The sequence below is a fragment of the Canis lupus genome, chromosome 17 (assembly GCF_003254725.2).
Source record: "Canis lupus dingo isolate Sandy chromosome 17, ASM325472v2, whole genome shotgun sequence".
NCBI classification, from domain to species: domain Eukaryota; kingdom Metazoa; phylum Chordata; class Mammalia; order Carnivora; family Canidae; genus Canis; species Canis lupus.
The window spans coordinates 38,973,724-39,001,322 of NC_064259.1; the positions used below are offsets into that span (position 1 = coordinate 38,973,724).

At 47.0% G+C, this 27,599-nt stretch overlaps 1 protein-coding gene across 3 annotated transcripts in view; it reads left to right on the plus strand.

The window, feature by feature from the left end:
- The window catches only part of REEP1 (receptor accessory protein 1), a 105,087-nt gene that overhangs the window by 69,880 nt on the left and 7,608 nt on the right, over nt 1-27,599 (plus strand). For 2 of the 3 annotated variants that reach the window (XR_007402939.1, XM_049095560.1), the window contains exons 5-6: nt 234-347; nt 16,699-16,876. Coding sequence is in view for 2 of the 3 variants with exons in the window: in XM_049095560.1 (XP_048951517.1) it covers nt 234-347; nt 16,699-16,876 (292 nt within the window). In the remaining variant the exon portion in view is untranslated. Of the gene's footprint in view, nt 1-233; nt 348-16,698; nt 16,877-21,146; nt 21,183-26,309; nt 26,462-27,599 lie in introns of all 3 variants that reach the window. The other variant, XM_035700732.2, reaches the window with a different exon arrangement.

The following is a 27,599-nucleotide window of genomic DNA, read 5'->3' on the forward strand; positions in this document are numbered from 1 at the left end:
GTAAGTTGCTGTTTTTTCAAAATTCCTCTTTCACTTCCGTCTATCTCTTCTGTTTTCTTCCCTCCTCCTGGCTACCTTCCCCTCAAACACACCCCCCAAAGTGCCTATGACTTTTCAGTCCCAGTGAGAATCCATGATTGGGCAAGCTGCCAAGCCCAGTGCTCTGGGGGGAGAAAGAACAGAGATTTATTTGAGCCTTCCAACTCAGTGTGTCTCTGTTTTACCTTCAACAGGAAATCGATGATTGCCTGGTCCAAGCAAAAGACCGAAGTTACGATGCCCTTGTGCACTTCGGGAAGCGGGGCTTGAATGTGGCAGCCACAGCAGCAGTGATGGCTGCTTCCAAGGTACTGTGTGGGACCCTGAGCACCACAGCCACTTGAGCATCTCCCCTCCAGCCTGCCCTGCTCCTTCGTCACCCATGCAGCTAGCACAGGACAGTCTCAGGACCAGTCAGGGGTTCCTCATTTGGGGGAGGTTCCCTTTGAAAATTGGATGGAGAAATTGGTGACTCTTGCCCCCAGAAAATCGTGCACAGGCACACACATGCATATACGCACAAACAATGTGTGCAATATTTAAGAGGTTCCCAGAGCACCTGAAACTCATTATATATCCCAAATTAAGAACCTCTGAATTACTTGAAGCTTAAACTTGGGAGAAAGAGGAAAGAAAAGGAAGAGAGTAAGCTCTTCTCTGCAATTTCCCAGGGTGCACTGGGAAAGACACCTGAACTCAAAATAATCAGGTGGGGAGACTACCTGAGTGAGTGAGTGGCCCCACGCTCATGTGGCCCAGCAGACCCCGGGGAGGAACCCAGGGTACCAGAGGAGGTGAGTGGTTCAGACACGGAGGAGGAGGATGTGTATAGCAGTGGCAATGAGACCTGGAGGAGGTTTGAAGTAAACACTGGTCGTGCAGGACATTGTGATGTAGACATCACTTCCTTCTCTTTTCCATCCAGCCCCATTCATGTCCTCTGTAGTCCTTCCTAGCTTCTTCTCACATCACATTCACCTTATTGCTTCAGTTTCTCATTATGTGCTCAGCCCTGAAATATTAAATTGGTAGTATTTCCCCCTGGAGTAAATTCAGCAGATTGCCTTGTGTTTCCTGCTTACACCCTTTACCCTCAGCCCAAATGTAGAGGAGGGGTCTATATTCAGCAAGGGGTGGAAGAGAGGCAGTTATGCCAATGTTTGGGCAGACAAACTGTCTGGGAGGTGAGTTGTATGATCAAAGGGAAGCCTTATGTCCCTAGGTGATGACTGAGGGCAAGGGAGGCAGAGTTGTGAAAGGCTTTGGAAGAGGATACTGACCTTGGTGCTCCATGAGCTCTGAGTGGATGGTGGGATGGAGCATGTTCACAGCCAGCTGGGTCAGGGGACCAAGCTGAGTTTCTGTGTCCTGAACCAAGAGAAGCACATTAGGAGCATTTCTGGAAGACAGACTTACCACTTGGGGCTGAGTGTTTGTTTGAAAAGTACTGTCCACCAGAAGTCAAGGAGTTCTGCATACAAAGGCTGGGAGAGAGAGAAGGAAAACCAAAAGGGAATGATTCCTAATCAGAGAAGGACCAGCTCCTTCTATAATACAGAACTGTAATGAGGTGTCCCCCTTAGTCCAATAGCTGCTGGCAAAATGATAGATCCCAGTGAGTATCTTTAGAGGAGACATTCCACTTTGGTATCCCAAGGAGATGTATCAGGATTTACAAAGAGCAGTGAATATCAAGATCCTTCTATTTGAGATGTAACCATTTTGTGCTTTTATTTTTAAGGTGAAAGATAAGAGAACTCAAAATTGCTAAATTGTTAATTCATCAGGTGAAGTTTGCAACATAGAGCTACAGAAACCTCCTCTCTGCCCCTCTCTCCACCCCATCTCCTCTGCTTCTGAAGCCTGAAGGAAGATGGGTATTTATCAGGGTGGCTCAGTGTGGGTCCCCTGGCCATACAGCAGCATGTGTGTAAATGTTATTCTGACAGTAATTCTGTAGGGCCATCCTTTTCCAGGTCTGCCTCAAGCTGGAGCCTCCAGAGTCTTGATACCATCTTGGCCAGCCACCGCCAGCCCCTCAGACCACCCGGGGAAGCCTGTGAGCCTAGGCCTCTAGCCAGGCACCCTACAACAACCAAACATGAAGGAAGCTCTAGACAGTCTGAAACTTTGCCTCAGGAAATAACCGCTCATTAGTTCTTTCTAGTTGTGCTACAATAGTGAGGGGTGCCCCCTTCCTGTTGAATCTGGTTTCAAATGAGAAAACTTTTTGCCTTTTGGGGGCTTTGCTTTCCCTCTCTTGATATAAATATCTTGAGAGAGAAACACAACTTCTCTTCCAAAAATAATGCCCTCTATTTTTGAAACAGATGTGTATTAAAAAAAAAAAAAAAAAAAAAAAAAGAAGTAAAATCCAGTCTGGCTGAGGGGTAAATCAGTGGTTTCCACAGCAACAGCAGATCACTTCAGGCAGGGGTCAAGGGATGATGACTCACCAGTGACTCCAAATCTGGCTTTCATGTCCAAACCACCTGGGAAGCTTTGTTTTCATTTTTTAATAGATTCTCAGATGTGCTGATTCAGAATCTCAGGCAGTAGGCCCAATCTCTATTTTTAACAAGTTCTCCAGATGATTCTTAAGCAGCCAGCTCTGTACAGGTCGTTGCCTCAGGCCCCATCCGGAACCAGAAGTGCCCAGGTGATTAGGGTTAGAGCACTTCACTTACATTCCTGGGATGCGGACTTAGCTTCTTAGAAGCATTAACCTTGAGAATGAGAAAGTGGGGTGTGTGTGTGTGTTTCATTTCCTTAAAACTTCATGCCAATTGGGGAATACTATGGTGGGAATACAAATTTTTCTCCCTCTCTGTAATGCTCCAGAGAGCCTAGCACAGTGCACTGCACCCAGCCGAGCCCTGAACAACCTTGGTGATTCCCCCGGGGGAATAGAGCAGTTTTGTAGGGGGGAAAAAAACCCCAGCATCCTGGCAAATCCCCCATGACTATACTTTAATGTCCAAACCAGAACATCTGAGAGTAAAAGGGGTGCTGGAATAATTATACCAGGAATAGGTATGAGGCCTGTCCCAAGCAAACCAGGAATTAGGGTCACCCTACTCATAGCTCCATTTTACAACTCTTGTACCTTGCCTCTCTCCTCCCAAAAAAACACCCTCAACTCACAAATTGGTTCTAACTCTAAATATCTACTGCATTTAGCTAAATGGACCCACAAGAGAGTGTGAGGCAACTGAGAGACTATCTCTTACTTCAGACATATTAGGGGTCAGGTGCTTGGATGAGGGGTCACTGCTCCCCTGTCTTCTGTTCTTTTTTCCATCCTTTAAAGCCTCCCAGAAAGGAAGTATAGAATTTAAGAGATCTCTTGGTTATATTTTTTCTTTCCTTCTTTTTTAATTGAAGTATAATCGACATGTAAAATTATATTAGTTTCAGGTGTACAACCTAATGCAGCCACACTTTGAGTTAATCCTTTATTTTCTTGTAATATTGAGTCCTGAGCCCTGTCCCTAAAAACAACACAAAACAAAAAAACAACAACAAGAATTAAGGTTTGCAGGATTTTTGCATCATCAAGAAAAGTGAAGAAACTTTGTGCACCATATTGTACCAATGTAAGTTGTTATTAATGTTAACATTGTTTTATCTTAGAACTAGAAAAACAAAAACAACACAATTACACATGGGAAATTCCTCCCCAGGCCTACTAACTTCTATCCCACTCCCACTTTTCCCCAAGGTCTAATCCTTCTCTCTGGAAGTGTCGATGCATCTTTTCTTTCTATGAAAACTGCTCTGTCTCCTTCCTGAGGACACCCTTCTCTAGGACCATCTGTCTAAATGTCCCTTGTCTCCGAGTTGGCTCTGCACCTGGATATTGGGTGTTTTCTAGCCAGTAATTCCACCTAGCGGGAAAATTGGGCCCCAGGTTTTTTGAAGACTAGAATTGGAAGTCTCTCTCTCTTTTTAAAAATGATGCTCTAGAATAAGCGAAGCACATCCTCACACAAAAGAAACCATGTGAGAAAAACAATTGATCAAAAGTTTGAAAACTGAAGTGTCCATGGCACCCTATGGCTCTTGAGCTTGGAAGCATATATTAGGTCTCTTCCCCCTGCCCAGTTCTTAGGCCTGGTAAACCAACCTTGCTTTTTACTTGTCTCATAACTTGGAAAATAATGTTATTTTACTCCCTCTAGAGATCCTATCCCTAGAACAGTTCCACTGGAACCAATATCATTGGTAAGTCATCTGGTTAAGACACTGCTCCAAGTAGTGTTGGCATTCAATGGATTCGGGATTCTTCTGCCCCAGATTGTGTATGGGCTTTTCTCCCTCAAATCTAATATTTCCTATTATATTGTTAGCTTCTGGAGGTGAGGGTCTCTAGATTCTTATCCTTTGTTTCTTGCTTAGAAAAAAAAAAAAACACAGAATAAAGAACCTAACAGTACCTACTTGTTTAGTGTTCTACACTCATAGCTACTCATCAAACCTTGTTGATTGATCCGAAGAATAAACTTTTTTGATTCTCTAGTCCTGCTCTGTTCAAGTGGTTATTTATATGAATTAGTTAAAAGTAAGTTAGTGTAAAATTCAGTTCCTCAGTCATACCAGTTATATTTCCAGTACTCAGCAGCCATAGTATAGCAGGTGGCTGGCACAGATACAGAACGTTTCCAACATCACAGAGTTTTTTTTTGTTTTTTGTTTTTTTGGGCAGCACTGCCCAAGTCCTCTCTGAAACCTCTTGGGTTATCTTTGCCTTATTTTCACCCCTTCACCTGCAGTGCCCTAGCTTTGACAGGACCCCTCCTTTACCCACTCAGCACTTTGGGGCCTCTGTATGTGAGGTTGATCAGCAAAAATAGGGAAATAGAAATGCAGCTTATAGTGTCACCCATGGTGTCGCTTTCTTTTCTCCATCTTCTTCCCTGGTCCAGCCCCACTTTCACACCATGACTCCATTTTCCCCAATTTGCCAGTCAAAACTCAGGCACTCTACCTTATGGTGTGGTCAGCACCCACCAGAGTATAGCCAAACCTTGGTTATAGCCCTAGCATTTTAACAGCTGGGAACAAGCCACAGAGAGACAAATCCTGGTGTTTTCCCACTCATTATTTAAATTCCCACTCAATTTTGCCTTGAAATAAAACTCTACAAAACAGTTTGCATAGTTTTTTAAAAGTTCCTCTATCTTTAATTCCTTATCTTTATCTTTTATCCATCACTGCTTTATCTAAACCTCTTGCTTGAAATAAATTCTGCTTTCAAACCACTGTGAAACTATTTTTGGAATCAGAAGCTCATTCCCAGAAGTTTGTAAGACTAGTGACTTGGGGTTCTGGCCAGACTGGAGTTGTTTGCCTTTGCCTTTGGTTTGTTGTTTTTCTAGCTGCCTATTGTGTACTGATTAGTTGTAAACGATGTGTTTATAATTCATCAGAGGGAAGGTATTCATTTCCCTCTTATAAAACTTCCCTGTATGGACTCATGCTCAGAAAGTATTTCCAAGGAAGAAGAAAAGACTGCTTTCCCTTCCACGTCCCTGTGTCTCACTTCACAGTCACACCTCGTGTCTCCTCCATCCAAGTAGCTGAGGAACATTAACCAACTATTGTGCTAGGTTAGGTGAAGTTAGCCTTCTTTCTTCCATTTTAGCCAAGGAGCGTGTGACATAAAATTAATATTTAGAATTCACTACGGCAACCAGTTTTAAACACCAAGATTATCTAAACTATTATGGACAACCTGCTGAAAAAGTTTGGAAGTATTGCCTACCCTCTACATCTCCCAAACAAATCGACTTGCACCCAAGCTAAGCTTTCTGCAACTTGTTGATGCAGAATCACCCAAGACTTCCTGCCAGTGCAGGTCTGCCACCTTTGTCCGCAAAGGACTCCATCTTTCTGGATTCCTTTCCTCCTGTGTTTCTACCAGGACAGCTACCTCACCTCTGTGCACCTGGTAGATGTTTAGGCAGAGGAAAACAAGCTGCAGAGCCACCAGTCAGAAGAAGAACTGGGGGCTCACGCAGATGTCTCTTGCCCCTTCTGTTCCAAGTTTACCTGTGGAGGTTATATGTAGCTAGATGCATCAAGGGTCTAAGTGAGAAGAGAGAAGCCCACCTGCTTACCTGGTTTCTGAAAGGAGGCTGGTGGAACCTAGGAGGTCTGAGAAGGCATTTTTTAAGATCACCTGTGAGCAGAAAGAGCTGTTTCTTGGCTGTGGCGATGTGGCACCTTCTTGGTCACCTCCTCCTCCCTGACTCTCCTCTTCTGCTTGCTCCCTTCCTTCTCCCCTCACCCACCACCCTCCCTGCAGTGTTGGGTGGAATTTCTCCAGAGCCCCACCTCATTTCCCTTTCCTTCCCAGGATCATTTCATCCTTTCCTTCACCTTCAGCTAGCTGTCCTCTGATGCCCTGGTTCTCAGATCGGCTTCTCTGCCTTCCACTGAACTTCTCCTCCTCTTGTTTCCTTGGTACAGCTAATGTTTCCTAACTCTGAATCTGCCCCTCATCTTGTGTCCCATCTGTCTGATGACTATGAAGTCACCATTCACACCGTCAGGCCTCCAGGAACCAGATCTCAGTCATCTTTGAGGTTCTTCCTTCTTCTCGCTTACTCTTCAAGTTGTGCGCATTTGACATTCTTTCCCTTTTTCCAGGCCTTCTTCCCCACCCCCTTCCTTTCGGCTAGGACTAGTGCAGTAGACACTCAGTGTATTCACTGCTCCTCTCTCATCCAGTTTGAGCTGTGATCCCAGCTTTTCAGCCTTGTCTTGTCTCTCCTTACCTTTCTAGCTCCTCTTGTACTGCAGTCACAGCACCACCTTCTGTGCTGTTCTAGAAATAGCAACTCTGTGTGCTATTTCTAGACTTTTCTCTTTTCCTGCCTCAGCTCCTGTTGGTCCTTCATCTGCCCCTGTTGCCACCTGTTTGAAATCCTGACCACCTTTCAAGGTCAAATGCCACCTTCTCCATGGAAACCTCTTCTGATTCCAGGTGGAACTATTCTCCTGCTTCTTGGGTCCCACATGGCAGTCTGCTGTGATCGTTATATTTCATGTCTTATCTGCATCCCTAGTAGGTGCCCAGTCAATATTAAAGGAATGAAGGACTGTCGTGCATATTTTTAGCTGTGTCAGCTAATAGAGCAACATTTAGCATCACAGGTGGGCTTTGGAGGTAAGCAGAGGTAGATTAAAAACCCCAGCTCTGGGGATCCCTGGGTGGCTCAGCAGTTTAGCGCCTGCCTTTGGCCCAGGGCACGATCCTGGAGTCCCGGGACCAAGTCCCGTGTGGGGATCCCAGCATGGAGCTTGCTTCTCCCTCTGCCTGTGTCTCTGCCTCTCTCTCTCTCTCTCTCTCATAAATAAAAAATATATAAATAATCTCCATTAAAAAAAAACGGCTCCCACACTTACTGCTGCACCCCTGTGAACTTCAGCTTCTTCACCTGCAAAGTGGACATAACCATAGTCCCTGTCACTCATGAGATGGTGTGCCTAAAGTCTTCACAGAATGCAGAAGTCCTACTAAATGCTTAATAAAGGTTGCCTATTACTCACTTCTCCTGTATGTTGGTTTGATCTCTGAGGCTGATCGTTATTCTGTTGAGCAGAATAAAAGAAATGCCAGATACTGACTTTGGGAAGCTATTTACAGTTCAGACTCTTCCGGATAGGAAGCTGAGTTTCCCTCTCACGTGGATCTAGACTCTCTTCCCTTCTTTTCTCTGTGATGTGGTAGTGTGAGGACAGTACCTAGTACTGCCTGTGCTCTGGTCCCAGTCCACTTTGCCTGTGCTGGGTCTCCCTGGGAAGGCCACCCTCCAGCCCTCAGGTTCAGGTCCCTCATTGCTCTCTGCCTGACTTTCCATACAGTTGTTTCCTCCTCCTTTTCAGCCCCCGGGTGGGTGGATCCCTGGGGTCAGCTTGTAACTGTGAGCACCTGCCCTCCCCCAAGAGAGAAGGAATGTCAAACTTGTGGGTCCCAGAGCAGGCAGGAGCCTTAGAAGCCGTCTTTGTAACCCCTTACTTCACAGGAGTGGACATTGAGACCCAGAAGTTGAGTGGCTCACCCAGGGTTATGCAGCTGTTAGTTGTCAAGTTGGGTTCAGAGTGAACTTGCTGGTTCCCAGTCCTGTGTACCCTGCATCACTCCAAACAACCCCAGGCCCTCTCCCCAAACCACCATCACCCCATGCTGGGCTGACACTTGACACTTCCTGACCATTATGTGCTTGGGTTACATCACCAGGCCCTGAGAAGCCAGGCCAGTACCTGAGGGATGATTGTCTGCTTCTGAGAATTTCAGGGCCAATCACAGCCCCAGGTACTTCTAAGGTTGTCTGCTTGCTCTTGTGACCATTTTACATCAGATGTCCCTTGGAATTAAGAAAGTGCATTAATATGCAAAAGGCAGCCAGCCCAGGGCACCAAGGCAGGTTCCTTCTTTGTCCTGAGGCAAGGCTGGGACAACACATAAATGCAGGATGTGGTACACACTAAGTTGAAGGAGTATGCATCACAAATACATGTTACCATAAGATCTAGTTCCTTTAAAGCTTTATCACGTGATAATGGGGGCATATTTGCAAATATAACTGTAGCTCCACTGCTCACTAACAGCAAAACAAATCTGTCTTGTGGATGCCTGCCCCCTCCACCCTAGTCCTTTCTCCCTCTCACAGTCTATTAGCAATGTCCCTCCCCACCCAGGAAGATAGATTCCCTACCATATTAACCTTCCCACAGGGCCTTTGCTCTCCACGGAGAAAGCTTGGACAAGGGGCAAAGTTTCACATCTGGGACTCGGTGGTGGACTTCTACATAAGAGGACAGAGACATCAGCTGTGTGTGGAGAGTCCTTCCTGGTGACCCCGAAACCCTATCCCCAGGATGCAGGCTTGACTCAGAAGGCCAGGCCACAGTATTTTCCCTTTTCTATTTGATGATGCAGCCCTGGCTTCACTCAAGTTTGAGCTCTTGCATGATACCTCCCCCAGATGAGAGGGCAGCTGGCTGACATTCTCCCTCCTCTGAAGATCGGCCCCACGTTGTGTCATCTTTGTCATTTGCTGCCTTGTGTGCATTGTGTCTAGATGCCGCTGACTGCGAGCTCCTTGGGAGTAGGAATTGGGTATCGTGTTTCATATTCATCTTTGTTCCCCTGTGAGGCTTCACACAGAGCTTTGTAAACACTCCCTCTGCACCCACTGCGAATGGAGGAAGGAAGAAAGGAGTGAGTGAGTGAGCAAGTGAGTGAGGAGTGTCCTAGGTGAAGACAGCATGGCTCCCTTCAACCCTGTTTTATAGGCTTGGTGCCCATGGCTTTTTTTTTTTCTTTTCCCCTTTGTCAGGTGGCTCGACTCTTTCATTTTGTCTCCTCTTTGGACCTCAGAGAAGGGCAGGTAACCCCGTTGAGAGGTGTGACTAACTCCAAACTGATCCAGTCGGGTAGAGAGGCCAGCCCCCACCTCTGCCCACCAGCCTGTGGTCTGGATCCGAACCAGGTGTTTCTCCTACCGACACCTGTGTGTGTACGTGTGTGTTAATCCCAGAGCCAGTCCCACTTCAGTGTCCTTCCAGAGCCTCTTTTTTGTGTTAATTCAGTAGCATCTAACATGTGATTAACTTACTTGAGTTTTTCTTTGTTTAATGCCCGAAGAATGAGTTGAATTTGATGATTGATGCTGTTTTGGGAGAAATCGTCTTTCTTTCTTCTTTGTCAATCTAATGTTATGTCAAAACCAAGGCCCCTCATCTTTATCCAGCATGATTATTATCCTGCTTGCCATTGATGTGGAGCATGTGTAGCTATAGAGGTTAACTGTGTTAGCGAGTGGGTACCCTTCTAGAAGGAAGCATTAACTCTTTTTGAATTACCAGTGGGAAATGTGGTTATGCTGGTGGCTTTGTTATCAATTGTTTGACTCACTAAAACCTGTTGTCTTTATTTTCTTTGTCATTAGTTATAGGCATTCGGTACCTGGGAAGGCTCTGCTGGAGCCTTCCCCTGTGACTTGGTGTGTTCCTCTGGAAAAGAGGACCTCATCAAGGGCTTGCAGCCAAGCTTAGCTGCTATGCTGAATCTGGGCTCTGTGGGCCCTAATGGCAGGCATCCTATTAGTGGTAAATTGTTTTGCTTGGAATACCAGATTATTAAAGGTCTGGATTTTCCAAGAACATACCCCCGCCCCTAAGAAAAACATCAAAAGGAGTACTTGGCTGGCTCAGTCAGTAGAGCAGTAGATCAAGGGTAACTCTTGATCTCAGAGTCGAGAGTTTGAGCCCCACCACGTTAGGGATAGAGTTTACTTAAACAAAGTAATAATTTTAGAAAAGAAAAACATCAAAACATACAGAATTTGGTGTGTGTTGGCTGAGTGGCTTTCTCATTTCTTACCAGTTGAGGGAGAAAATTAAAGATCTCAGATTGAAAAAAAAAAAGATCTCAGATTGATAGGTCAGTGATACAACTTATTTCTTGAAGTCTAATTTTCTAAGAGTTTTAGCTAGAAAAAAAAAAAGATTAAATAATCAGAAATGGATTACCCTCCCTTGTTCCAAGGCACTTCTGTGGGATTTCTGGGGCTTCTAGGAGCACCACTGGAAGAATCACCAGGACATGTTGTGTTGATGTACACAGAAAGCAGCGAGGTGGGTTTGTTAAATAACATGTAAACAAGCAACAATAACAAAACTAGACAGACACACTTATCACAGCATAGGGAATGAAGAGCTAAAGAGTACAACAGATTATAAGTAAGTAAGAGATTTGTTGTCATGGAAGGCCGAGTATATCTCCCTTTCCAATGCCATGATGATAGGCTATGGAGAGGGTCTTCCAGAGGTGGGCTGGTAAGGATGGTACTGACATATGGTATGACAGGCCCAGGGACTGGCTCAGATGTACCTGAAGTAGGCTGACCTTGGTTCATGAAAGGGCCCCAGCATTCTTAGCTTTTCTTATGTCTCACATTCCAAGCTGAGTGTTGGCTGGGGAGGACATCAATGCAGGAATTTAAACACACACACACACACACACACACGCACGCACACACACACACACACACACACACACACTGGAAACTACTCCTCCATCAGAGTTACCATGGGAGACCCAACATTTATTCTAGAGATTTTCAAATAATTCTAGAAACCCTTATTTTGGTATTGTAGTCAGAGCCAGATAATGGGCCACAGAAGAGGGTCATAGATTCTTGAACTCAGAATTTTCCACTTGGAAGGGAATCTTGTTCAAATACTTTAATTTGCAAGGCTGAGAAAGACCAAGGCGACTTAGTCAAGGCCCTTCATAGCAGAGTTGAGACTAGGCTCTCTGAGTGGACAGTGACTAAATATACTGCCTCTTCCTTCTCTTTTCTCATTTGTTTATTATTATTATTTTTTAAGATTTTATTTATTCATGAGAGACACAGAGAGAGAGGCAGCAACATAGGCAGAGGGAGAAGCAGGCTCCTTGTGGGGAGTCCGATATAGGACTTGATCGCAGGACTCTGGGATCACGTCCTGAGCCAAAGGCAGATGTTCAACCACTGAGCCACCCAGGTGTCAATATTATTATTATTATTTAAAATAGTTTCCATGTCATTCTTTTTTGATCTAGATGGCATTTTTCAGCATCATGCAAGCCCTGTATTTACAAAATGGGATCCTCAAGGTGATCTTGGGAAAGTGCTGTGTTTGTAAAAATGAAACGGTAATGATTCCTTAAAGGTAATATACATTTATGGTATAAAATTCTAAAAGCACAAAAGAGAGCGTGCAGTGAAGAGTAGGTCTCACTCCTGTCCCTGTCCTCCATTGGTCCAGCTGATTTAAAAGAAATCTGTGACCTTCTGGCAGGCACTTTCAAAGATGTGTTCATTTGTCCATTAACATGGTATAATTGACACTCCCATCTCCTTAGCAGACAAAACTGCAAAGACCTCCTCTGTCATGGAATGAAGTGGCAGCTCTGAGTGACAGACAGGTGACTAAGAAATACACTTCTTTTTCCACCTGGTCCCCATCTTCACCTACCCACGTCCTCCCAGGCTAGGTCATATGTAGTTTCCTGTGTGTGCCTGGCCTCTCAGATGTGCACCCTCTGTCCTTGGCACCCTTCAACCCTCTGGCATTTCTCATACACTCCTTGAAGGCAGAGCTCAAGTTCCTGCTCAACAGGATACTCCTTCAGGTCTGGGCCCCTGGCCGGTGCACTGGGGTGGAGGTACGGATTTCTGGTTGTGGCACTTTACTGAAGAGATTGCTCAGGAAATGGCCACCAGTTCATTTATTCAACTCCTTGACCCCCAGCATATATCAGATAGAGTGGCAGACACCAAGGCTACACTAGTAAATAAAACAAGCGATCCAGGGGGAAAGACAAACCAACAAACAACATTAAAGTTAAATACAATCGTGTGAAGTGCTACAAAGAAATACAGACTGTACTGAGAGCATATGTCAGGGAGCAGAGATGGTCAGAGAAAACTTCCCTGGAAGTGCAAGCACACTCCATTGAATCTAAAGTGCTGTGGTTTCTAAGATACATTGTTATCTTCTATACCACTAAGGAAGAAAATATTGCCAATTAAATTAGGACATAATGCTTTTGCGCTTAGAATGTTAACTTCTACTTATTGAAAGGACTCTTAGAATTGTGTAGACATAGAATCTTTATGCGTCACTTTTGTACATACATTAAAGGGAACATATAAGTGCAATAAACTGAGGTCTCCTAACATCAATTCTTGACTTTCTGTGTCTGACTCTTCAGAATCACTTTGCAGTGGAGCTCATCAGCAGCCATTTGACCATGCTGTATCACTCTCTGCCTTCCAGAGCACTGGTGATACAGAGCTATTGTCTCTGGGATTTTCATCTGTGCTGCTGATACCCACTCAGAAATGCTGTCACTTTCTTGATCTTACCAGAGGTGTCAGTGGAATGTGTTTCAGACAACCTGGACTCACATTTCTTCTTCAGGTGGTTCTTAATGGTTTCTGAATGGAACACTCAGTTCAGCTCAGTTGTCCAGTCCATGCCATGGCAATAACAACTAAATGCATTCATATGTAGGCAATAACAGTGATGTCAAGGCAACAATAATTGTAAAACACATCCCATTTCAGAGATGAAAAAATATATGTCTTGAAATTGATGAAAATCATTTACAAGGAATCTAGGTGTAAGTGAGTGCTCTTGTTATTCTAGTGAGTGATGTCAAGGCTCTGGGTGGGTTTTTCTGTGAGTCTCCTAGTCACGAGAATGGCAGTTCCACCACACTCAGAGGCAGAAAACAGGGAGCAGGATCAGGCCTTTCTTCTCTTAAGAAGAGAAAAACACCTTTCCCAGAAATCCCTTAGCAGATTTCCCCTTATCTTCCATTGGGCAGAGTTGCATCCCATAGCTATCCATCGCTACAAGGGAGATTGGGAAATTTGTTTTTTTCCCATTATGTCAAGAATGGGGTTGGGATGACTTTTGGATGGCCAACTAACAGTATATACCCCTGTGGGAAAATTCTTTTGAGATATAGCAAATTAACCTGAAACACTGTAGGACTTCTCAAAGGCTTTAATATAGTAATGCGGCTCATTGAATTATGGAGAAGATGGTATTAAGCTTTAACAGACTTAGGGGATCTGAATTTATTTTCCCAAAACAGGGGACCCAACTTTGCGAGTACCAGTGAACAACTCTTGGTTGTACCCAGAATAATAAAACGGAGGTTCTCCAGAGCAGAGCCAAAGTGACAGGGTGGATTTGGGGTTTGTGGAACATGAATGGGAATGAAGTTTTGAGAGGAGACTAAGCATAGGTTAAGAAGTTTACAAATGAGAGCCATATCAATTATAACCATCTCAGAATGTTTTGACAGATAAAGGCTAATTTGTTTTCAATATTCTTGTATCCATGCCGCTATGATTACCCCTGAGTCAGGACTGTGTTGATACAGAGCTATTATTTTCCTTTTTTCTTTCCTAACCTCTGCCACTTCCAGCTTCATGATGCTAGTGATATTGGAGCTAGGCTGGCTAGCTTCTGTGAGTGGAATTGAGTGCTTTGCCGAAAAGCACATGTATGGTGCCTGCTGCTGCTTGCTCTCAGATACATTGCTGAGCATTTGCAGGGGCTGGCAGACACATTGATGGAATTAGTCCTTGACCATTTATTTGGGTTTGAGGTCATGAAGCCCCCTCCTTGTCCTGCTGGCCGGATGTGCTCTTGTGATTTTTTATTTCAACAGCAACTGTGTGTCTCAGGCAGTAGTATCATCACCACCATTATCACTATCCGGATTCATCACCATCCTCATCATCCTCACCATCATCATAATTGGCATTTCTTGAATGCTTGCTACACACTGGGCTTTATAATGGATATTATATGGGCATAATCTCATGTAATTCTCACCTTAATCTTACCATGTGGATGCTCCTTGGCAGAGATGAATATTGAGGCAGAGAGAGGTTGAGGTCATCCAGCTATTAATACTAGGACTGTAATTTGACTCTGGGTCTGACTCTAGAACCCTTAATCTTCACTTTCTGTAGTTTCTGATATGGCACCTTTGTGTGGTTATTTGTGCATTTGTCTATTTACATTTTGTCCAAAATTGAGCTGTATTTTTGGTGTTTCCTAATAACACCTAGCTCAGTGTCTTGCCCAGAGAATGTCCTTGATAAATAATTCTTAAAAGTGACCAAACAGGAGGTTGATGGAAAGCGAACCAGTAAGTGGTCTTCCTGGGTGTGAACCTAACACTGAATTACTTTTTTTCAGAATCCATTTTTGTTCTATGGTCCTCTCATTTCTCTTAAGTCCCTATGAAATAATTGTGGGTCATTGGCTGATAGATTTTGGAGGGGATTATACTGGGCAGCTAGTCCCACCTGGCTTTGGTGGCACAGACACCCCCACACACACACCACACACACACACAGTTGTTAATGTCTAGAAAGTAAGCTCTCCAACCCCTTGGCCGCCATCGTGCAGAGTGGTGTCTGAGGCCACCAGGGCAATTATCTCTTACTTAAAATTCTAATTGTATATATTTGTTTATTTAAATAATTTTCTTTTTTGCTGTTAGTTTCCTAGAGATGTTCTTTATCTTTGGTAGGTTGAGCACTGATTTTTTTCATACTTTAATGCATCTTTGTTTTTATTCTGACATTTCTTCTAGACCTGTCTGCAAGCTCCTTTTGTTTTCCCCCTTCCCTCTAATGAACTCATTCTGCATTTACTCCTTTATCTAACTGGCTTTTTGACTAGTTACTTCTGTGAACTGCTGTGCTTTGCTTTGCTGGCCATTTTAATTGCTTTTTTCTCCCCCTTAAGTAAAATGAAAAAAGTCCTTCAAACCCTCTATCATGTCGAAGGCATCCTACTAAGCTGTTGTGCTCCTTGTTTGTTTCATCAATTCCACTCCTAACCCAGAGCCCTCTTGTTAGCTGTTCCCACTGATTTTGTGCTGCTTTGTTGGTTCTGTTCTATCTGTTTTGCCTTATTGTCCCTAAGACCTCCAGCCCTGTAGGACTACTCTTGCCTTCATTATCCAAATAAAATACCTCCTCCCTCACCCCCTGCTGCCCCATGTACCTGTGAGAAGTCTGCACACCCTCCAGTATTTCTGATGATGCCCAACTTCATCTATTTGCTTGGTGGTTATTTACTTGCCTGTCTCCTTGTGCTCAAATCCCAACCCAGTTCTCAATAACCCCAGTCTATGACCAGCCCTTAGCCCCCTCTCAGAGTCCTTCTTCCCCAAACACTAGCTCCCCCTCTAGCCCCTGAGGTGCCCCTGAGGCAATGCAGCTCTCCCTGAGCCTGCACTCTGATCCTTTTCACTCTGACACAGATTCTCTCATCCAGACAGCAAGGACCTTCCCTTTCATAAGTATAATGGATTGATCTTGCTTTCCTAAACAAAAGAACAATTTTTCCCCTGAGATGAATTCTGTGGCTCTCTCAATATGAAGTGGTTATAGTCAGCAGGGTTTTTTTTTTTTTTCTTAGTATCATTTTTTTCCTTCCTGATTCATTACCTTTTGGGTATTTTATGAAGCTCAAATGCGAGAGTGGAAGTAAATGTGCCTCATAAACAGTAACATGAACAGATAAGAGAAATTGCTGTTGTCATAAATTTTAAAATATACTGGCTGAATTTTATTTCCTTTGAAAAGAGTAAGGACTGAACACATAGATTATTAGGTTTTGATCTTTCTGACCAGATCCTTGTGTACTGGGAACTGAGCAAAATGTGGCTATGTAGGGATTTTTATTTATGTAAAGCCAGAGAAGCAGCAAACAACTCCTCAAGAGCAGGAACTGCAGGCAGTAGTCATTTCCTTGGCCCTGGGTCTGTCTCTGGCTCTAGTTTATCATGTGATGTGGGCATCTGAAGGAGACGAAGGAGCTAGGAGCCAGAGGAACAATTGTTGAGACCCACAGGAAGCCCTGGAATATTCCAGACCTTGACCCTCTCAGTGCTTCCAGCAAGTACACCAGGCATCTGCCCTTCTGCAGAGTCCTTCCAGGTCTTGAGTTCCACCTTGCTGACTGTCAGAACCCCTCTTGGCCTTTGTTGTGTCTGTTGCCGACAACTGCCTGTGGTCTGTGGGGCAGACCCCTGATGTGTGCCCCCTCCTGTGTTGTATCCAGGGACAGGGTGCCTTATCGGAGAGACTCCGGAGCTTCAGCATGCAGGACCTCACCACCATCAGGGGTGATGGTACCCCTGCCCCCTCCAGCCCCCCACCACCGGGGTCTGGGCGCGCCAGTGGCAAACACGGCCAGCCGAAGATGTCCAGAAGTGCTTCTGAGAGTGCTGGCAGCTCAGGTAGGTGTCATTTCACTTTTCCCCCTTTCCAGTTTCCAGGCCTTGCTTTTGCTGAGAGCGGCCCAGTCTACCACATGGCATGTCACCTGGAGTTGCCCTCAACACAGATGTCCATCAGATCACGCCAGGCCAGCTGAGAAGCAGAGCACCACTCAGGCCCAGATGGGAGGCTTGGCCTGGGGACTCTGACCAAGGGCAGGATTAGGCCACCCACGCCAAAGGGCCTTGTCTACTCCATCTGATTATCTGAGGTTTTGGGGATGGTTGGGGTGCCTGAACCAAGCCTGGAGGCAACAGGCACAGCTGGACCTGGACCAAGGCAGCTTTCTTTGTTCTCTTCTTGTCTGACCCTATACTCCCAGGAGGGCTTCCCTGTCTTGAGCACCTGAATGTCTCCTCCTACCCACCCAGGACTTATGGCTCTTGTGATCCCTTTGCCCTACATAAATGTTTCCTGTCCTCTTTCCCCACTCTACCATTTCTTCCCATCCTTGAGTCCCCATTCACCATGCTAACCCTCAGCTGCTATGTGCCATGGGCCATACTAGCTCTGAGGTCTGATTCCTGCGGAGGCCATGGCTTTATGGAAACCACACCTCTATCACCAATGTCTACCTCTGGTTGTCAAATGCCTCACATAAGGTTGCTTGCATGAGGATCGGCTTGGGGACCCTGTTAAACATGCAGAGTCCTGAGCCCATCCCCAGAGGATCTGGTAAGTCTGGGATGAGACCCAGATATGTGGTGGTGTGGAGGTGCAGTCATGTTTGTGACCCACTGGTGTCTGATCCATTGGTGGGTTTCAGGCTTACAGAGGGCACGGGTATGGATTAGGGGGGGTAGGGACCTGGGCCGGGACTCACATCTTCCCAGACCATTCCTTGGAAAGATTCGGAGACCTTGGCTCTCAGGAGCTGAGCACTGCTGGGTTCATGGTGAAGGGGGGAAGGAGATAGCTCTGGATTGCCACTTCTGTTGCTCACCCTTGGTGGAAAAGTGAGCCTCATGGATGGGAATTGGACCACCCTCTTGAAGCTTGTGGCTGTGATATGTGTCTGGTGGCTACCCTGCTCTTAAACATAGAAACAGGGCCATGCCAGCCACCTGGACTCTGACCCTGTGCCATGAGGTGTACCCTGCAGGGGGCATCTTGGCCCCAAGCCTCAAAGACCCCAGCTGACTTTGAGGGGTCATGGACAGGAGTGGGAAAGAAGAGGCCCCACGGCTGCCCTAGGAATGATGACTCACATGCCCCGCCAGGGAGAGAACAGCACACACCCAGGGCAGATGTCCATCAGTTTCCTCCCTTCTGACAAATATCCCACTTTATCCTGGCCCCAGGTTTGAATATTGTGGCTTTTTTTTTTTTTTTAAAGATTTTATTTACTTATTCAAGAGAGGCACAGAGAGAAAGAGGCAGAGACACAGGCAGAGGGAGAAGCAGGCTCCATGCAGAGAGCCTGACGTGGGACCCGATCCTGGGACCCCAGGATCACGCTCTAGGCCGAAGGCAGGCATTAAACTGCTGAGCCACCCAGGGATCCCCATATTGTGGCTTTTTTGTAGGAGGGGAAATGTTTTAACTCTGGCAGGGTTGGGAAGGTAGAAGTTTGGCTGTAGGGGTGAGGTTATCTCCTGAATGAACCCTCCCCCAGGTGAATTTAGAATGGACTCCCAGAAGGCCAGGCAGGAAGGAACCTCAGGGATCATTCAGTCTAACCCTCAGGCTTTACCAATGAAGAGACAGAGCCACAGCAAAGGGAATGGTCACCAGGGTCACCCACTGATTGGTATTCTCCTGGGGCCTCTTGACTCCTGGGCCAGTGCCGCCTGGGTCTCACCCATTGACCGACTAGGTTTCCTGGAGCATCTACAGCTTCTGACTTACTGGGCACTGTCTCAGAAATATGAATAGGAACTGGAATTGGGTATTACCTCTACCTTTGCTCAGCTTATTGGCTATAGAGCCTCAAATAAAAACTGTTATTTGGAAGAAAAACAGGTCCCTATTCTGTGAGGCTCAGAGGCAGAGCGGGAACCAATGGGATAAAGTTGGGTTAAGTTCCAAGGGGGCAGCTGCTTACTAGCTGTGTGACCTGGGCTAGCTCTTACCCTCTCTGAACCTCAGATTCTGTATCTGTATACAAGGAATAATAATACCCTTTTGTAGGGTCATCTTAAGGATTTGAGTAAGCTAATCCTGTAAAAGTGCTTAGGATCATGTCTGGCACTCTATATAATAGCTGCTATTATTGTTCCTGTTATAATCTTATTCACCTTTGAAAGCACTTTGTAATAGGAAAATGTCCAAGAGGGAAATGGGCTGCCTTGTGAGGTGCCTGACACTGGAAAGGCCCAAACCAAAGTTGAATGATTCTATGTTGTCATAGATTCTATGTTGTCACTATAAAGTGAGCCAGGTGGAGGAAGTTATGAGAGACTCAGAGAGGTCGTGGACTGTGCTAAGGCCACACAGGACCAGATCCAGGCCTTCTGCCTAGACCCCTCCTTGGTGTATTATTTAGGGCAGCCTCAGAATTTGGGGAGGGGAGAATGCTGGTAAGGTCTGAAGGCAATGGGAAGCATCTCCTGGGCTTTGACCATTTTCCCAGACCAGCACTAGATAGAAATGGGTTTGGGATGCTTTGTTTCGGTGCTGGCCTGCTGCCTTACATTAGCAATGATGCCCGCTGCCCTCCGCCACACTCCAGGAGGCAGGAGGGTCACTCTGGATGCCAGCTGGGGGAGTTCATGGAGAACCAGAGAACCCGCCGCCGTGCTGCAACAGGCTGCAACCCACCTGTGCTCCCCACTGCTCGCCCTTGGCCACAGCATCTGTGATTCTCTGTGCTCCCCACTGCTCGCCCTTGGCCACAGCACCTGTGATTCTCGGGACTGGGAAGGGAGGTGCTGACCCAGCAGGGACGGCAGGGACTATGTGGCACTCCCTCCAGCTGTTCTGGGGCCTAAAATAAAAGTTTTCTCAGGAAAACAGATAGGTGAAAGATGACCCAGGGCCAGGGCTTGGGGCAGAAGCACTCAGAATAGAGGCTCTGGAGCATTTGGGGATCGAGGTACCTGGAAGGAAGTCTGGCAAAGAGGCCCAGTTACAAAGGGCTCGTGTCCCCTCCCTCACTGGCTGTGTGGGCCTTAGACACTGGGCATGGTCAGGTGAGGCCCGAGTCTGGGCTTCCATCCTGGCAGGGTGGGCCTCTGCAGAGCAGCAGATGCTGTGTTAGCAAGGCAGACATTGCCAGGCAGTTGCCAGATTTGCTCCCACTGGGTGTAGGTTCAGCCTCTGACCCTCTCTCAGAATGATACCCCAGGTGATCACTACCAGAGAATTTGAGCTCGGCACGGAAGATGAGCACAGTTCCCTTCAGCTTTCTCCTCTGAGAAGAAGGTACGGTTATCCCTACTCAGCCTAGATCTTAGGGTTGTAAGGAGAGAAAACAAGAGAATTTGCAAACCCTGGACAGGTAAGAAGTGGTGGCTAGACCCCTGGAGTTGTATTCGTGGTTGGGCAGAGGCAACAGTTTCAATGTACATACAGGCAGATCTTGAGAACATGATGCCTAGTGAGAAAAGTACAAAGCCAACTGAGATATTATGTAACAGTGTATATAAAATAAAAAGACATGGCCTATGGTGTAAAATAACAATATGGAGTTTCCAGGAACACATTGCCCTCCCTCCCTCATAGAATTTTGTTAGACACCATTTATTGAAAGCTTGGCATTGAACCCAGGAAGGGTGCAGAGGATGTTAAAAGAATGATCCTTGCCTTCCATGAATTTGGAGATACTCGGTCACCATGTATTTAGTAAGCACCTGCTGTATACCAAGGCCCAGTTGTTCACCCAGACCAGTGGAGTTTGCAAGGCAACAGCCAATTAGGTCTTTGACCAAATGACTGACACTAAGCACTCTGGAGCGGCAATGGTCAGTCTGAGAAGGTTTCCTGGAGGTCATTTGGAACTGGAAGGCATAGAGAGGAGGGCTGTGTAGGCAGGTGTGGTTGGATTTATTTCTCAGAGGACACAAGGACTGATCTCTGTGGGCCAGGCAAGGGCATTTTCTAGCACCTGAGAGGAAGCTGAAGCTGGAATGATCTCATCCTCCACCTTGGTGTCTCTACAGAGACCTACATCCCTGGGACCCCTATATTGAACACACTGGAATCCCACACCTCACTGGGGCCTCCCTTTTTGTCTGGGGCTAGCTCCTGTCAAGTGAGGGATATCACTGATGATGTCCCCCATCCCCACAGTGTGTACCTGCTGCTCTACCTGCAGGACCCGGAAAGGTGAGTAAGCAGCCAGCCTCTGTGTGGTGCGCTGGACTCTTGCCTCAGGAGGAGGTTCTAACCATAAGCTGGTACCTGACCTTGGGGCTCCCTTTCGGCTGCATAGTCTGGGGGGAGTCAGGAGGTTAACCACCTAAAATGACAAACCTGTATTCTGTTACAGCATCTGCAGGCTAAGAATTCAGCAGCAGCTTAAATAGGTGGTTCTGGGTCAGAGTCTGCTAAGAGTTATAGTCAAGATGTCAGCCAGGGCTGTAGTCCTCTGAAGGCTTGACTGAACCTTGAGGATCCACTCCTAAGATGCTTCTCTTGTGGCTACTGGCTGCAGGCTCAGGTTCTTCCCACATGGGTCTCTCTGGGGCTGCTTGAGAGTCCTTACAACATGGTGACTGGCTTCACCCAAAGTGAGTGATCCAATAGAGAGAGAGGACATGCAGGAAGCCACAGTGTGTTTTAGGATAGGACCTAGACTTTGAAGTCACACACCACCACTTCTGTCTTCTTCTGTTTGTTGGAAGTGAGCCATTAGGTTCACCCCACGCTCAAGGGGAGGAGGATTCATCTCCACCTCTTGAAGAGAGGAATATCAAAGAACCACCGCAGAGTCATATTTCCTTGTGCTCTGGTGATGAGGACGTGGGAACCTACCCAGGTCCTCTGAAGCAATAGAGGATGATAGTTCCTCCCTATAGTTCAGAGTTTTTGGTCCAGGTGCAGCCAAGGGAGCCCTGGTTCTGCTTTGCCACTCACTAGCTATGGAATTGTGCGTGAACCACCTAACCATGCTGAGCTTTGATTTCGTCATCTTAAAATAGACCTAAGGATCCCGCTTCCTCACCTCACTAAGTGGTTGTGAAAATGTCTGTGAAAAGGCTTTTTATTATAGCCGGAAGCAGCCAGGAAACCTCAGGGAAAGGGGAGGAGCCTGGCATTTCCCAGGCCTGGATGGGAACTCCTGCTGCTGCCCTTCCTGAGAGGAAGGTGTAGCCATGGCCACCCCGCCTTTGGCCATGTTCTCTCCTGACCTGCTCCTGCTGTTGCCCTAACCTTGACTAGGCACATTCTGACGGGGGGATGGTGCTGGACTGGCCCACCTCCCCTTTCACCTGCCATGGGGAGTGCCTCCCATGGCAGAGCTGCCTCTGACTCCGAGGGCAGAAGGACACCCCTCCAACTGCCAGCCAGCATGCGGGAAGGAGAGGGAGGGGGGAGGCAAGGTCCTCGCTACTGTGCTACTGCCCATGTCCCCAGCAGCCGGGCCACTGAGGCATGGCCGTCCATCTCTCCCACAGTGGTAAGAGCAGGGGGCATGAGCTGTGTTTTCAGAAGTGTCCTGGTTTCCCTTCATTTCTTCATTTATAAGACTTCTCTAAGGCTTTTGAAAATCTATAGAAGACCTGGGGGTCTGGGAGACCATAAACCCAAAGTGAACTGACCATCAAAAGAGTGAAGCAAGTGGACAGTGGGTGGAGGGTGTCTAACTGATCAGCCCTGTGTGCCTCAGAGGCCTCCCAGTCCACATGAGAGACAGATATACAGATACACATACTGGTCTATATAGTGTGTGTGTGTGTGTATATATATCTCAAATGATTCTGTTGTACACCTAAAACTAACATGTTACATGTCAATCATATCTCAATTTTAAAAAGAAAGGAAGGAATGGAGGGGTTGCATTGCTGCGCTAGAGGCTAGTATTTGGACCTGGTTCACAGGGACCAACCTTGAGCTCCCAGCCACCTCAGGCGACTGCAATTATTTCTCACAATTCACCAATTTTGAGTTTGTAAATTCTGTGAGCCATTCTGAAAGCCTCTAATTCTGTGATATTATCCCTTGGGGGACCAGGGAAAATAAAGCTGCCCTCTCCTCCATTCCTTCCTCATGGAACTGCTCTGTGCTGTTCTCTGGGGAGCCCTCACCTTTGGTGACCTCCGAGGGTTTCCAGATTAGAGGCTGCATTTCCAGTGCATTTCAATAGAATTGCAGTTGACTGTAGGGATTGAGTAGACTTTGCCTCTCCCACGCCCCCAGGGAAGCTGTGGGGATGGAGACATTGGGGAGTGAGCAGCAGGCTGGTGGGGTGGGGCCTCCAGCTGGGGTGGCCTTGTTCAGAGCTGTGATCTGGGAGTCTTTGCCCCAGCCCTCCCTTTCTCGGGCCTTCTAACACCCAGTGTCCCAGAGTTCTCCCCATACTTCCCAGTTTCCCTAAGGTCTACTTGCAAGGAACTGGGTTTGTCTATACTAGGTCCCTCTGTGATGGTGAGAGAGTCCCCAGGCCTCAGTCCCCTCCATAAAGTATGGCGATCTCTGCAAATGAAGGGTGCTGGGTGGGAGAGGATTTCAGGGGGTCACAGACACTTTGGTCAGAGGGCACTCCTGGTCCCTTGAGATGATTTTCATCTGTACATCTCAGACCCCAGAAGAACATTCTCTCCCCACTTCGGCTCCATTCCTGCCCCTCTGTCAGTGGATTCCCTGTTGTTTCAGGCATGGGTCTCTTTGTTATTCTCTCTCCTTCCTGCCCAGCTGCCCTTTCTCCTCCCTCTTCTCTCTACCTGCCTTGATGTAATGTAGAACTGAAGTCTGTATTACTGCTCAGAGTTAAGTCGTAGAGATGCACATTTTTCCGTTTTAAAAAAAAAGTGTCTGGGACATCATATTAAAAAGCAAAGTCATGCCTTTTACTCATCCCAGTGAAAGAGAGAGAGAGAGAGAGAGGGAGAGGCGGGGAGAATTGGCCTTGAGTGTGGTCCAGGGCAGCCCAAGTTTCCTCCAATAGCAGCAGGAGCCGTCCTAGCGTGAGGAGTGAGGGCGGTGTGTCTGGGTGTGGACCTGGGCGTGGTCCCACATGCTCACACGTGCCTACGAGGTTCATCGTTTCATCCGGAAAGACCCTTCCCTAACAGAATATTGTTTTCTTTCTCCTCGGCGGCGGCTGTCGGCGACGCGGATGTGAGTGTTCCAGATGGGCGTGCTCTCCTTCGACACGTTTGCTGACTTCCGTGAATGGCTCCCACTAATGTGTGCTGTGTGGGATGTGTCGGCTAACCTGGGGGTTTGTTTGGCACGACGGGGGTAGAGCGGCCTGGGCTCGGTGCAGACTCATCTACTCAGGCCTCCCAGGGCTCTGAGACTTGTCCAGTTTCTTCCTCCTGCCCTCCCCACCGCACAGAGAAGAGGTAGAGCCACCTGCCAGCCTACTTTAGTCCTGCTGACACACTTGCTAATAGGAATGTCGGAATGTTGGCCAAGGCTGCGGCAGAGAGCAGGGGCTCCTGCGCTTTCCTAGAGGCCACCCCACCTTGGGCACTAGGGTGGCAGCTCTGCAGGCCCAAGGCCTTGGCTGCCATCACCTGAGGCTTGGAGGTGGTGGCTGTGGCCATGAGCTTGCACGAGAGTTGTCTCTGGGAGTGATCAGAGTATTAAGGAGTGGATAGCAACAGCGCAGGGAAAACCCCGGACCAAGATTTGGAGGGAACTACGTGTGCAGAGGCACTCAAACCAGTCCCCAAGTCTGCTCCTAGGATGCAGTTTCGTGCTGGGGCAGAGCTGGCCAGGCTGCTTCTGTGGTTTCTGCCCTAGGCGGAGGCCTTTTGGCTCTAGGCAGGCTTGTTTCTTTTTCCTCCTGTTAGGCAGGAGGTATCTGTGTCCAGAAGGAATTTCTCTGTGGACGGTGTCAAGGTCTGACTTGAGAACTAAACTCTACGATGATGTCAGTATTCTGCCTAGGACAGGGCCAGAGGATAAGCTAACCTCATCCCACCACCCAGGTTGGGGGATGCACGGAGCAAAAAAATAAAAATAAAAATAAAAATAAAAAATAAAAAATCAAAGGAAGATTAATGGTCTAAGTCTTGGCCCTTACCCAGGCGCTGTCGGAGCCGGCGCTCCCAGACTACAAGTCAGCTTTGCAGTTTGTGGTTCAGATAACCTAGCGCTCGTGCTGCCTCCTGCTGGCTGTTGGGGAGTACAGCAGCAGTACCTGGAAAAGCTGCTCAAGATTAGAGGGTCTCCTGTTAGTTTTACTTAACCTAACCCACACCTGGTTAAGTCTGGAGCTGTGTTATAGTCTAGCGAGTCCCCTGGTGGTGGAGGAAACACATTTGGTGACTGACTTTTTAGGAGCAGTAGCAGGGTGTTCCAGAAAGACTTCTACTTTCTTTCTGCAGGCCTTGGGGTTGGTTAACCAGATGATCTGAGGGCCCCCTACAGTCTGTGATTCTAGGTAAACACAATTATATGAAACATAATGAAACATAGAATGCTATCTCTTTGAGTGTCAGATAAGCTGGGTACGTGCAGGAAATATTTTATATCTCGACTAAAATAGGACCACCTGGCCAGACGACATGGAATATACACTTAAGCATGGAACATTTTAAAAAATACTGTGCATTCAACGACATGAATTAATTCTGGAGTTTTCCCTGTGGATTTAATCAAGGTCTTGCTGTCATCTGGGGGAAAGGGTATTCCCAGATCCTCTTTCCACTAGGTTTCTTTGCTTCTCTGGGATTTGTCCTTGGAAATGAAAAATCTACATAGCTTTGCTTAAGTTTCTCTCTTAAGGCTTCCTGGCATTTGACATCCTATCTCAAAGAGCACTTGGAGCTAAATATGCAAGTGTAAGGCACTGTCAACATAGCGTGTCTGTGGAATAGAGGAAACTGCCAGGCCCCTCTGAAATCACTGCATATCCATTCTAGAAGAGATTCTTTCCCTGAGCATTCTTGAGTGTGGCATCACAGGTCTCAGCTGCATTCTTGAGTGTGGCATCACAGGTCTCAGCTGCAGGGCTTGACACCTCTCAGCTAAGACAGCGTCTTCCTTCTCCTGGGGCTGCAGTACCCCCACCTCCCTTGGTAGCTTATCAGTAGGTTCTGGAACCTCCTGTGCCCAGTGCCTGCCCACTTCCAGTTGCACCCTCACAGCCTGGGACCACCCTGCAGGGAGGCCCAGAGGATGCTGGCTGCTTCTTCAGATGTAGGGACCTTGGCTTTCCTAACAGGCTTGTGGTGCTGTGTACCTAACCTTGACCTTGCCTGCCCTTCCTTGCTCCTTTCTACATTGATCCCTCCCTACTGTACTTTGTCTCCTTTGTATAGATTTTAAATGGACATTAAGTGGTTGAGGGAGATGTGAATGAGGGTGGTGTGAAGGCTTGGGAGACCCACCAGGTCCAAAACCCATTGGCATTTTCCGATGAGGAGGAGGAAGACCTGCTGGATTTCATGTACAAGTATAAGGCGCCTCGAAAGACGGAGTTTCCCCTGGAGGTACACGATGTCTGGGGCCACGGGTTGGAGCATGTGTTCCCACAAGGGCTTTGCACTGGAGATTTGGGGGTCCTAGGATTGGCAGCTCTTGGGACATCCAGCATCTCCCAAGGGCCTGGGGTAGGAAGACCTCTCTCCATCAAACAACAGGACAGACCACTAGATAGCATCCAGATACCTGCCAAGAGGCAAAAAAGGACTCTGCTCGTTTTATTTAGAAATAAGAGAGGTGATATAGTACCTAAAATAAAAATGAAAAATGTGCAACCACTAACCTGAGATGGTATGTGAATGAAAAGCGCCCCAAATGTGTGTCTTAGGGGCAGGAAATGTGTTACTTGACAGGTTTCTATAAATAAAGCTGATTGTCACTATATCTCCAAGACACAGTGATGGTGTCTGGTACAAAGCAGATCCTGGTAACATGTTAGTGAAAGGGCACAGCCCTCCAAAATGACCCGAACCAGTTATACTAGATACATGTACTCTGGCCAGTTGAGGATGTGGATGGGAGGCCTAAACCTAAAGCCTCTGGGGCCTTGCTTTGTGATGTGGACAGGGAGTCACCAGGCTCGGGTCCAGGTGTGGAGCGGGCCAAACTGGGGACCCCCGAGTCTTCCTCTCTGCCCCTCGCGTCTCCTCTCCTGTGGCCCATCTGCTGAATACTGTGGCCTGAGAGTCCATCTGAGGCAAGTTCCCCTATCCTCAACATAGAGACCTTTGGGAGACTTAGATGAGGGAATGCACTGAAATGTTTGCCTACTCAAGCACCATGGCCTATCGGTCCCTTTCAGATTCAGACCGTGGTTATCACCACTGTGTATGTGAGTTCATCAGATTCATTTCCAGGGCGGGGCCCCTATGGATCAGTTTTGAAGTTAGAGGTTTTGGTAAAAGATGTTCTGGGTGTGCCCTGTCCATCACAGCCTGGAAGGCCTGTGCTGGGGGTAGGGGCTCAGCTCTCACAAGGAAAGTGCCCAAAACATTGTAGGGTCTGAGCCTTTGTACCATTCTGGTTTTGTTTTGTTAAAGCTGCACAACCTGCTTTACTGTTTCATTAGCCTGAGACAGGTTACCAAAAGTTAGATTTCTCTGATTCTTCTTTTACTGTATCCAGAGGTGGCTGGTAAACATTTCC